Raw genomic sequence first — 13,277 nt, 5'->3', positions numbered from 1 at the left:
GTTAGCTAGCTAGTTAATCGTAATCTGCATATACCTGCTAATTTACCTGGACATAGCGGTAGATGATTATGAATTCTAGCTAGCTAATTGCTACTTCCATTGGTGTAGAAACCAACCGTAACTAATGCATTCGAACGTTCGTGGATCTTCAATAACCTACGCCACTCACCACTGATGACAAACACATGTAGCAAGTTGGCTAAAGTTAGCTAGCTAACTAGCCCGGCCACTAACGTTAGTTAGCTAGCCAACTACCTAAAATTATATACCTATAAATACATTAATGGTGCTGTAAAAAAACAAACACAACAGCAAGTTGTATCTAGCTAACGTTAGTTAGCAGTTCGAGAACTTGGCATGAAGTGGGCTAACTAACTTAGTTAATAGCATTAGTGAACGTTTCTAGCAAACTCTGGCTAGCGCATAGCTAAATTCGCTGTAAACCCATTTTAATACATTATTTTGAAATAAACACATGCATCCAACAATATAAGACCCCATTAGCAAGCTACCGAGATATTTACCCGCGAATTGAATAGCCTGACAATGACAAATACTAAGCATTTAACGATGACGGGGCACCTTGTAATATAACAGGAGTTCGCTTTTAGCGGCAAAAGTAGGAGTTCACAATGAGCTGATACTATTGGTCAGTCTATTCTGATCAGCCAACCATATGTGGGGGGATGGTCTTTGGTCGACAAAAGAAGAAGGGCGTGGTTATCTTTTTTGAGGTGTCATATTGCATATTGATGGCGGGAGTCCAGCTACACCTTTTTTTTTTTCACTAGATGGCGAGCTTGTCTTCTGCCGTGTTAGGATTTTTTGACGTGTCGTCTTTCCCAGCCTCCCTTACACTTCCTGCTTCGGTAGCTGCCTGTGTGTTTGAGCAAACGATACATCAACAACAAGATGGAATAGTTGTGAAAATTTAGTGAAACCCCGTCAATGACAACATTGTATTTACTTGTGGCAAGCTATTCAATTAAACACTTTATTTAAATGTCAGTTCTTAGGACTTGAAGGTTGTTGGCACAACATCAACAATGCATCTCTCTCCCACCAACGGAGATTTTACCTTCGTCTCATCAACTGAAGCCGAGGGTAATGTTAGCAGGCCGTGAATACTGTCATCTGTGTTTATGTTATTTTTTGTTAGCTACCGTATTTGTCAACACGTCATTCTGCTAGCTTGACATTTAATTAATTAGGTAGTTAACTTGAGTACAGTGTTGTCGTTTTTGACAAGTTACCGTGGTTCGGAGAGATTTGACAACTTTCTGCTGCTATTACTGTACGGCTAGGCTAACGTTAGCAAACTAACTAGCTAGCTATATCACTGAAGGAAATCCAACTATAACTACATATTATTATTCTACTGAAGATAAGTTTAATACATAATTCTACAATCTATTTGGACTAGTTTAATGTATTTCCCATTGAGGAAATACAGTTTAAAGGTCCAATGCAGCCGTTTTTATCTCAATATCAAACCATTTCTGGGTAACAAGTACCTTACTGTGATTGTTTTCAATTAAAATGGTCAAAAAGAGAGAAATTACTTCCTAGCAAAGACCAATTGCTAGGGCTCTCTGCGAGTGGTCGGAATAGGGAGGGGAAAACCAAGGGGCTAGGGTTCTGGTATAGAAGCACGGGTTTGACTGCTCCTACAGTTTTGCTTCGGTACTGCAGTTTAAAGCTGCAATATGTAACTTTTTAGGCGACCCGACCAAGTTCACATAGAAATGTACATTATAGATCTGTCAAGTCTAAGAAGCGGTATATCTGTTCTATGTGCGCTATTTCTATGCTTCCCATTCTTCAGTTTCGTTTTTGCATCTTTTACTTTTTTACACCAGCTGAAAATACAATATATTTGGTTATTTAAAATAATTTCACAGCAGTTTAGATCGTACAATGATTCTCTACTTGCTTGTTTTGTCACATTAACTGAAATTAGGCAAACTATTTGAATTTTAGCAACCACAAAATGGCGGAGTGATTTTTGCATATTGCACCTTTAACTGATGCCGGCCCAGAAATACAATTTCCATAGATGGCCACATAGAGAAGTCAGATATACAATTCATAATAAGATACTTTAGTCATAACCTTTGTGCACAAAACATCCATTGAATTATTCAAATATATTAAATTTTTTATCACTCACAGCATCAGAAGATTTTAACATTGTATGTATATTCATCCAATTTCTGCCATCTTTTTGGATAATGTGATGATGTCGTCGATGCTCGCACTGCTTCTGTGTGAACTGAGTGCAAGCGCGCATGTGATGTTGGCCCATATAAAACGGATGCAACCCAGATATAGACGGCCCATGAATCGGCGTATACGAACACGAGTAGATTAACTTCAAAACAACGGGCGGACATCATGGACACAGTCTCCAGTTCTTATATTACCTCAGTGGGGAAAACTGAAAAAGGTGGCAGAGCTAGAGAGGTGTTTGTCAGACCATGAGACATCCCGAAAATCGGTGTTCTTACCAAATTGTCTGTAGCGTCCGAACGGTTTGCCTACAAACTATTATGACCCCTATATGGAAAGATGAGACTCATGAACACGATGTTCTCCGTTTTGCTCTACGACCTCCACAAGACTCTTCTGAAGTCGGTACAGCCGATCTGCCAACTTCTGTCTGTCTGTAGCATGTAACCAATAATCGTTTACATTAAATTCCCTACAGATCTAAGCGGTACTATTGATGCCCCAGATGTTAAATTGAGCATGGGCAGTGACAATGCAAAAGACCCATATGCAACCACGTTCCTGAGGAAACGAGGCTATGGTTGGCTCCTGGAAGTAGAAGAGGATGACCCCGAAGACAACAAACCTCTTCTGTGAGTACTTTCTTCAAGAAACCCATTCTTTATCCATGCACATTGATATTAAAATGACACTTGATTTGTCCATCAATACAATTGAAATGTGCTGATATCTCACGATGCTCCTGTACAATCTCATATGCTTATGTGATTAGGGAGGAGCTGGACATCGACCTGAAAGACATCTACTACAAGATCCGCTGTGTGCTGATGCCAATGCCCTCCTTGGGCTTCAACCGGCAGGTTGTGAGGGACAACCCTGACTTCTGGGGCCCGCTGGCTGTAGTGCTCCTGTTCTCCATGATCTCCATCTACGGACAGTTCAGGGTGAGGCGGCAGTACAAGCTGTGAATTTGTTGGTCTCAGATCATACCTTACATCTGGCCCTTGGCTGTTGGTTAAACTAAGTCAGATTACTCAGAAAAAGTCAATGGTGAACTTTGATTGTAAGGTTGAGATTTGAAACAACATTAGATGCATATGCTGCTCACACAAACAGTGCTTGATTCACTAGTTATCTTCATTAACTGAATTGAATTAAATGGGAGGCAGCCTACATTGATATATCTAATGATATAAGAATGTTCAGAAAAGGACTTACCCCACCAAAATATTTTTGTCTTCTAGAGACTTTGGTACCATGTCACAATTATTTTCTTCTGTGTTTTAATTATTTGTTGCCTTATTATTTTTTCCTAAGGTCGTGTCTTGGATAATTACCATTTGGATATTCGGATCTTTAACAATCTTTTTGCTGGCTCGTGTTCTTGGTGGTGAGGTAAGAAATACCAAAGTTTACATTTAGCTGAAATAAATCATATTTCGAGTCTTGATGAGTAATACATTCTCTTACTTGATACTGTACATGCATCTTTGGATGTGCATTTGCTTCCTATTACAACGAATGATGTGGCATGCTGTGAAACACTGACTTGCATTGTTCTGTATCGGATAGGTGTCTTATGGACAAGTTCTTGGAGTGATTGGATACTCTCTACTCCCGCTCATCGTTATAGCCCCATTGCTTTTGGTCATTGGGGGTTTTGATGTTGTTTCTACACTAATAAAGGTGAGCATAGGAGCAAAGATAATCCACCTTTATTCTATCTGATTTTTCTCACAAATGAATCTCTGTAATTCAGCATTGCACGTTTGATTTAACATACACTAACATATTCAAAGCTTTTTTTACATTTCTGTATTTTATTAGATTTTTTAGAAAGTACAAATGGACTCTTAAATCAGATATGTTCATTAGTTGTTAGTAACTGTCTTTCATTTTTCAGCTTTCTGGAGTATTTTGGGCTGCTTACAGTGCTGCTTCACTGCTTGTTGGGGATGAATTCAAAACCAAGAAGCCTCTGCTCATATACCCCATTTTTCTTTTGTACATCTACTTCCTGTCACTATATACTGGTGTCTGATTGGACAAATGGCTACTCCGTGGTTGGCGAATGACACAAAGCACCGTGAAAAGACACACAAATATTCATTCCACAATGAAAATAAGGAGTATGGATTTTTGAAAGGTCATTTTCTCCCTCTTTAACCCCGTTTACAATCTTAGACTGTGGGGATATAAGGGTGTATGTTACATCAGTGTATTTAAATGTACCCCTTACCTCTGTGCTCAGTAAAAAGTGGTTGCTTATGGTCTAAGCTCTACATTCAGATTTAATTGTAATAAGAGCACAGGTTCGCATTGGCATCATATAAGAGGAGTGTAATTATTTAATCAAGGCGTCAAATCTGGTTTTGGTAATCATGGGAGGGTCACATACTGTCATTGATTTTTGTTAATGCTTTTATTCCATAGAGGAAGGTGGTGCCAAATACAGTGCAAATATGTTCAATTTGAACCAAGGGGTTAAGAAAGAAGTCTGCCCCTAACGTCAGCCCGTAAGGTTCCCATTATTGTGTAAGGGAGTGGGCTTAGCATACTGTTATGCATTATTATGCATAGTTATGCATTATTTAGTTGTCATTTCTGCCTGGGTAGACAAGTAGATGGGCAGTTTGAGTGAAATAAAACAAAGTACTGAAGTTTGGTGCCTTTCATTAGTTGTTTTATACAGTTGTTTAAAAATATTTTATTGAAAGGATGTATATTTTCAGACAACTTGCTTGTATCTATTGTACGTATTCAGAACATGTTATACAATTGTAGAAAATTACTAGACCTGGAACAATAGAGATAGTTATAAAACACTAATTATTTCACACTAGGGGGGCTTAAAAGATATCAACATAATTGTCTGTATAACTGTTGTTGTACTGTCCTAGATATTTTAAACAACATTCTCTCTCATACAGTATGTAAAGTGTTATATCATTAATCTTCATGCAAAAACATAATTTCACACCCAAGCTTTATGTAGGAAATGTAGAATTTACCATAGCAATTAAAGTCTATTGGCAGGGGGGTTAAATGAGTAATATGGAATTTACAGTGAATATATTATGAATTATTAGCTGTAAAAACGCATTAAACCCGTTTGAGATAGTAATGTGTTTACACAGTGTATATAATTAGCTTTACAATTGAAATTTGCCAATTTGACCTCAATCTTTGTCACAAAGTACATCTGGAATTGGGTATCTGATAAGTCCATTAAAGTATGCATCTGGTTTCTAGGGGTAGAGGATGAACGGAAATGTGAATTGGTTTTACAGTAATGCAGTCTAAACCAATTTCGGTGTTATTGGTGGTGGCTGACTTCAAGGGCTTTATAAATGATAAAAGGTGTCTTGGTGGGGGTGGGCCTAAACTCACCAGAACGATTGTCGGTCTGTACAGTAGGGGGATGTTTGCTTCCTGTCGGTGCGGTGTGTAAAGCATAAGCATGTTGCATGCATCCCAGTCTAAACAGTTTGCGCACATATACACTACCGTTCAAAAGTTTGGCGTCACATAGAAATGTCCTTGTTTTCCATGAAAAAATACATGAAAAGAGTTTGAATAAGAAATATAGCAAAATGAATAGGAAATGTAGTCATTGACAAGGTTAGAAATAATGATTGTGTCCTTCAAACTTTGCTTTCGTCAAAGAATCCTCCATTTGCTGCAATTACAGCCTTGCAGACCTTTGGCATTCTAGTTGTCAATTTGTTGAGGTAATCTGAAGAGATTTCACCCCATGCTTCCTGAAGCACCTCCTACAAGTTGGATTGGCTTGATGGGCACTTCTTACGTACCACGGTCAAGCTGCTCCCACAACAGCTCAAAAGGGTTGAGATCCAGTGACTGTGCTGGCAACTTCATTATAGACAGAATACCAGCTGACTGCTTCTTCCCTAAATAGTTATTGCATAGTTTGGAGCTGTGCTTTGGATCATTGTCCTGTTGTAGGAGGAAATTGGCTCCAATCAAGCGCCGTCCAGGGTATGGCATGGCGTTGCAAAATGGAGTGATAGCCTTCCTTCTTCAAGATCCCTTTTACCCTGTACAAATATCCCACTTTACCACCACCAAAGCACCCCCAGACCATCACATTGCCTCCACCATGCTTGACAGATCGCATCAAGCACTCCTCTAGCATCTTTTCATTTGGTCTGCGTCTCACAAATGTTCTTCTTTGTGATCCGAACACCTCAAACTTCGATTCGTCTGTCCATAACACTTTTTTCCAATCTTCCTCTGTCCAGTGTCTGTGTTCTTTTGCCCATCTTAATCTTTTCTTTTTATTGGCCAGTCTGAGATACACCTTTTTCTTTGCAACTCTAACTAGAAGGTCAGCATCCCGGAGTCGCCTCTTCACTGTTGACGTTGAGACTGGTGTTTTGCGGGTACTATTTAATGAAGCTGCCAGTTGAGGACCTGTGAGGCGTCTGTTTCTCAAACTAGACACTCTAATGTATTTGTCCTCTTGCTCAGTTGTGCATCGGGGCCTCCCACTCCTCTTTCTATTCTGGTTAGAGCCAGTTTGCGCTGTTCTGTGAAGGGAGTAGGACACAGCGTTGTACGAGATCTTCAGTTCCTTGGCAATTTCTCACATGGAATAGCCTTAATTTCTCAGAACAAGAACAGACTGACGATTTTCAGCAGAAAGTTATTTGTTTCTGGACATTTTGATTCTGTAATCGAACCCACAATTGCTGATGCTCCAGATACTCAACTAGTCTCAAGAAGGCCAGTTTTATTGCTTCTTTAATCAGCACAACAGTTTTCAGCTGTGCTAACATAATTGCAAAAGGGTTTTCTAATGATAAACTTGGATTAGCAAACACAATGTGCCATTGGAACACAGGAATGATGGTTGCTGATAATGGGCCTCTATACGCCTATGTAGATATTCCATAAAAAATCAGCCATTTCCAGCTACAATAGCCATTTACAACATTAACAATGTCTACACTGTATTTCTGATCAATTTGATGTTATTTTAATGGACAAAAAAATGCTTTTCTTTCGAAAACAAGGACATTTCTAAGTGACCCCAAACTTTTGAACGGTAGTGTGTAATGACATAATTTTGTGACTTTGGTTTTTTTCCGGGCTATTCGCGCACGCCATTTTTTCTTGAGGCAAGTCGAAGTTCGGTAACCGAAGTCTATGCCCCTTTGGCGGTGATTGGCCAACAATACTACTACTAGCAGGAGCTATTGACGGGATTCTTCAATGAAGTGTTTGTCATTCAACTAGTTTTAATGCACATTTTTTCACTTAAGAAATAACATCTTAGATGTAAAATTGCATGACTAAACCTCGACAAAAACGTCTAAATGTATTACAGATTTCTTGAATTATTTTGAGGACGTGTTTACTGGCTATGTTGTGGCTACGGCGTTTCAAGGGGGACAAATGGTAATATTGCCGTTTTTCAAGTGAAGGTCTCAAGGGATTATGCAGTTTTGGTGTTCGCACACAACAACAAAACATACATGGAAAAAAACAAACGTAAGATTTACATACATTTCCACAAACATTAGTGAATAGCCATAGTAGTTGCCTAGTGACTTCTACCCCAAGGCTGACTATTCAGCAGCCTTGGGGTAGAAGCTATTAACCAGTCTGACAGTTTTTGCCATCATACTCCTATACTGCCCGCGTCAGAGTGATGGAAGCGGGTAGAACAGGCCGTGGCTTGGGTGGCTGAGGTCCTTGATGATCTTCTTGGCCTTCCTGCAACACCTGGTGTTCTAGGTGTGCTGGAGGACAGGCAGTGAGCACCCAATGATGCTTTCGGCTGAGTGTACCATATTCAGTCAGCGGAGCCTGACAGTATGCTCTCGATGGTGCTCCTATATAACACTTGAGGGCCCTCAGGGACAGGCCGAATTTCTTCAGCCTCATGCGTCGTCCGTGGATCTGTCAGAACGGTAGACGAATTGGAGAGGGTCTAGTGCAGGGTTCCCAAACTGGCGTCCCGCGGTTGGTTTTATTTGGCCCCCCAAGTTTTCGGAACAAAATGTTTGTACTTTTTTTTTTCATTTTCATTGCTGGACATAATAGACTGTAAAAACACTAGGAAATCAACTCCCAATATATTTTAATTTAAGAAATCTGTTCCCAAGTATTCCCACGCATAACATGAGCCACGTGGTCCTATACAAATATAAGCAAGGCTTGAAATGATTGTTTTAGTCAAACATTATATCTGTTTGGACTTTTTGTGGTCAATTTGCAGTCTAAATTCCGGCCCCCCGACCATCCGCTCAAGAAAAAATCTGCCCGCGGCTGAATCTAGTTGATGATCCCTTGTGTGTCACGGAGGGATGAGGTACTATTGGTCGGTAGTCATTCAGTTCCCTTTCCCCTTTCTTGGGCATGGGGATGATAGTGGACACCTCGAAGCAGGTGGGGATAACAGCCTGAGTTAGAGAGAGATTGAAAATGTCTGAAAACAACAGCTAGCTGGTCTGGAAAAGACCTCGGCAAAAACGTCCAAATGAATTACAGATTTATCGTAGATTAATTAAAACTATTTTGAGGAAGTGCATGGCTATGTTGTTACGGTGGCTCAAGAGGAACAAACAACAGTAATATTGCCCCTTTAGGGAGTATGCGAGTACAGACGTTCGCCTTGCCGAGTTCTGCTAGGAGCAAACTGTACCTATGTATGGGACACCTTTATAGGGACCACCCGCTGGTGGGTTTTAGGGTTTATTATTTGTGTTTCTTGCATGGGGATCCATATCCCAACACCAGGCAAGGGCTGTATTAAAAAACAAAACAACAAAAGAGTCATCATATAATTACATATAAAACTCATATCACTTAATTTAATCCATGCTTGAAAGAATACAAAGGGTGAAAGTGCAAGGTGCTATAAAAAATTAAACAAAAAAAGGAGCAACCTGTTGACAGCACTGATGAAGGCATGGTGCCCGATGTCCACCAGATGTAGGGCTGTGACGATTATGGAATTTTGGGTAACGATTACATTTTAGTAGACGCTCTTATCCAGAGCGACTTACAGTTAGTGAGTGCATACATTTTCATACTGGCCCCCCGTGGGAAACAAACCCACAACCCTGGCGTTGCAAGCGACATGCTCTACCAACTGAGCTACAGGGATTGTTTTGAGATTGTAATTCATCATAATGCATCTTTGGACATTAGCGACGACATACCTAATGAATACAACACAGCTTTGGTGATACCCCTGTCTCAAAACTTTTCCTCCCAACCATGCCTTTCTGCTCTTTAAATGATTACCAATTTTACCCACTTCATGTAAAAATGAAAAACCGCTATTGGGTAAACTATATCTACTTGAATATGATGTTGAATCCCCCCTTCTCCTAAAATTAATATTAATGTATTATGTTGATATTTCTTTTTGATCACGGTTATTGTCCAAATTTGTCTGTTACACGATTATATGATAATTGTGCCAGCCCTAACGCATCATGTCCACCAGATGCATCAAACTCTTTGCATTCTGGCGGAAGTCATTCATGGTCAATGGAGCAGTCCGCAACTCTACCAAAGACAAATTCTTTGAAGCTATGTTGGGGATGCTGCACTAGGCTGCTGTGCCTTCTGTGTACCGCATGCATTCAATATTTTCAAAATCGTGCATTGCTTTACCACAGACAGAAGGGGAAACCCAGACATGTCACAGGGTGCTATAAAGCTGAAGCATCCGTTTAGAACGTTTTCTCACCACCAAATATGGTAGTGAGAGGAAGTCCAGTCGCGGGTAGTGGGAGAGGATGTAAATAGGGGGAAACTGGGCTGACATTATGCATATTTCTCATCGATGAAACATCTGATCTCAATACATTTTTGTGTTCCAAAAACTAAAATCTGTTGCAACCTCAGTGCACTAAGTTTTATAGTCTTGATGCTTTGCCAAAGTTTAAAAAATGTTGTTGTTTAGAAGGCAAGGTCGAATTGAAGGCAAGGTCGAATTGAAGGCAAGGTCGAATAGAAGGCTAGGTCGAATTGAAGGCTAGGTCGAACTGAAGGCTAGGTCGAATAGAAGGCTAGGTCGAATAGAAGGCTAGGTCGAATAGAAGGCTAGGTCGAATAGAAGGCTAGGTCGAATTGAAGGCTAGGTCGAACTGAAGGCTAGGTCGAACTGAAGGCTAGGTCGAACTGAAGGCTAGGTCGAACTGAAGGCTAGGTCGAACTGAAGGCTAGGTCGAATAGAAGGCTAGGTCGAATAGAAGGCTAGGTCGAATAGAAGGCTAGGTCGAATAGAAGGCTAGGTCGAATAGAAGGCTAGGTAGAATAGAAGGCTAGGTCGAATAGAAGGCTAGGTCGAATAGAAGGCTAGGTAGAATAGAAGGCTAGGTCGAATAGAAGGCTAGGTAGAATAGAAGGCTAGGTCGAATTGAGTTTGTGCACACCTGCACTTCACAGAGGAGGCGTTCCCTAACGGAAATATCCAGGCACTTGTCGTCTCCCGTCTGGATTACTGCAACTCGCTGTTGGCTGGGCTCCCAGCCTGTGCCATTAAACCCCTACAACTCATCCAGAATGCCGCAGCCCGGCTGGTGTTCAACCTTCCTAAGTTATCTCACGTCACCCCGCTCCTCCGCACACTCCACTGGCTTCCAGTTGAAGCTCGCATCTGCTACAAGACCATGGTGCTTGCCTACGGAGCTGTGAGGGGAACGGCACCTCCGTACCTTCAGGTTCTGATCAGTCTCTACACCCAAACGAGGGCATTGCGTTCATCCACCTCTGGCCTGCTGGCTCCCCTACCTCTGCGGAAGCACAGTTCCCGCTCAGCCCAGTCAAAACTGTTCGCTGCTCTGGCACCCCAATGGTGGAACAAGCTCCCTCACGACGCCAGGACAGCGGAGTCACTCACCACCTTCCGGAGACATTTGAAACCCCACCTCTTTAAGGAATACCTAGGATAGGATAAAGTAATCCTTCTACCCCCCCCCCCCCCCCCCCCCACTGGCTATAAGGTGAATGCACCAATTTTTAAGTCGCTCTGGACAAGAGCGTCTGCTAAATGACGTAAATGTAAATGTAATATGCAAATACATGCTACAATGCGCCAATAGGATCTCGCTAGCTCGTGATTGGCTTTGCCCACTTCCTTGTTGTTCTGCCCACTATGCTTAATTTGCTCCCACTGCAAACGACACAGATGAACTATCTTGGGTTACTTATAAATATCTTTGGCTTTACCGTGCAGTTCTACAAACGGAAGTGCACACACACAGACTCCAACTAGCTAGCTTTTAGCTAGTTGAAAAGCGAAGCGCATGTGAATCAAGTATGGAAAATCCGGGCTAGACATCCGGCAAAACAAAACGCACATGCACCTGATGGACATCGGGCATAACCAGATGCATATGCATTTTGTTTTGCTGGATGTCTAGCCCGGATTTTCCGTGCTTGACGCACATGTGTTTCCCAGAGTTTGTCTTTGGTAGCGTTGCAGACTGCTTCATTGACAATGAATGACTTCCGTCGGAATGCAAAGAGTGAATATGTATTTGTTTTATAGTTTTTATTTTCTTTACCACTTTTTCTCCCAAATTGGTAGTTACAGTCTTGTCCCATCGCTGCAACTCCCGTACGGACTCGGGAAAGAGCCATGCGTCCTCCGAAACAAAACCCTGCCGAGCCGCACTGCTGCTTGACACACTACTTGCTTAACCCGGAAGCCAGCCACACTACTGTGTCGGAGGAAACACTGTCCAACTGGCAATTGTGTCAACGTGCATGCGCCCGGCCCGCCACAATGGTCGCTAGAGCGCAATGGAACAAGGACATCCCGCCCGGCCAAACCCTCCCCTCACCAGGACGACACTGGGCCAATTGTGCGCCGCCTCGTGGGTCTCCCAGTTGCGGCCGGCTGCGACACAGCCCAGGATCGAACCCGGATCTGTAGTGACGCCTCAAGCACTGCCTTAGACCGCTGCGCCACTCGGGAGGCCCTGAATGAAAAGAGTGTGACGCAAGGCCGAAACATATGCTCCTTTTTTTGTTTTATTTTCTATAGCACTTTCACCCTTTGTATTCTTTTGCGCTTGGATTAAATTGAGTATATTATTTTTGCATTTTGGCCTCCTTGGGTTGTTCCTTTTCATGGTCTTGAGTGTAGTACCTTTTGAACTCTACAGATATAATTTATCCTAAGCACAGACTGCCTTCCATGAGGTGGCTTATTTCAGCTAAAGCTTGGCTTGGCAGTGAAACAAGAGGCATGGACGTTTGTTTTGGTGGCTTGATCAGAGTAGCACTGCAATTCAACTGAAAGGGAATAATCAAACAATCAAACTTTACTCGGTGTGGCGGCAGTTAGGCACGGCTGGGCTGTGCCTGGGTCAGAGATGGTAGGAGATAGTGATGGAAAAGAAAGCGAAGCAAGTATGGAGCTTAGCGGTACAAATAAAGGGCGGAATAGGAAAGAGAAAAATAAAAAGAAAGTGGGAGTGAAAGGGAGTAGGGATTTGAAGGCGAGCGAGAGGTCTATGGAGGCAGAGATGAAGAAGAAAAGGAAGCTTGAGGAGAGCAACATAGTTTCCAACGCCAGCGGCAGTTCGGAGGTAGAGTGTGCCGAGGAGGAAGGGCAAGCTAAGTTGCGAGGGAATCATGGAGGTAACGAGGAGCATAAAGGGATTCTGAAGTTTAGGGAGGAAGGGGGAGTTGGGGCGATGAGTCTGATAAGGTTGACGGCTGCGATAAAACAGTTAATTGGGGAAGTTGTCAATGCTAAAGTGTTAAGAGATGGTAGCATGTTGGTGTTCTGTAAGGACATGGCTCAGAGGGAAAAAGCTTTCAGAGTGAAGCAAATAGGGACGTGTAAGGTGGTGTCGAGCAGCTGGACTGATCAAGCAGGGAAACAGTGGATTAAAGGGGTGATAACAGGAGTACCTGTGAGTGTTGGCACTAAAGAGGTACGCGACAACTTGAGAGAAGGTGTTCTAGTGAATGTTCAAAGATAGCAGGCAACACGGGATGGAGTTAGGGTAGATAGCCTGTCTATTCTGTTACACTTCAAGGACTGGGTACTGCCA

At 42.1% G+C, this 13,277-nt stretch overlaps 1 protein-coding gene across 1 annotated transcript; it reads left to right on the top strand.

Annotated features, from left to right (window-relative positions):
• Window positions 1-854: 854 nt before the first annotated feature.
• Window positions 855-5,161, top strand: LOC311110909 (protein YIPF4-like). Its single transcript, XM_084153538.1, has 6 exons — window positions 855-1,104; window positions 2,708-2,861; window positions 3,002-3,173; window positions 3,547-3,624; window positions 3,802-3,915; window positions 4,133-5,161. Exons 1-6 carry the CDS (start codon window positions 1,047-1,049, stop codon window positions 4,268-4,270), a joined length of 714 nt encoding a protein of 237 aa, XP_084009664.1. The 5' UTR covers window positions 855-1,046; the 3' UTR covers window positions 4,271-5,161.
• Window positions 5,162-13,277: the final 8,116 nt, after the last annotated feature.

Source organism: Coregonus lavaretus (assembly GCF_964263955.1).
Source record: "Coregonus lavaretus genome assembly, chromosome: 36".
Lineage (NCBI taxonomy): Eukaryota > Metazoa > Chordata > Actinopteri > Salmoniformes > Salmonidae > Coregonus > Coregonus lavaretus.
This window is presented reverse-complemented; position numbering and strand designations above follow the sequence as displayed.

Bases quoted from the DNA above. Each gene is read 5' to 3' on its own strand.
- LOC311110909 (XM_084153538.1), top strand. From the start codon at position 1,047: ATGCATCTCTCTCCCACCAACGGAGATTTTACCTTCGTCTCATCAACT. The intron at 2,862-3,001 runs GTGAGTACTTTC...TTATGTGATTAG, and splicing joins GAAGACAACAAACCTCTTCT to GGAGGAGCTGGACATCGACC. The intron at 3,625-3,801 runs GTAAGAAATACC...TGTATCGGATAG, and splicing joins CTCGTGTTCTTGGTGGTGAG to GTGTCTTATGGACAAGTTCT.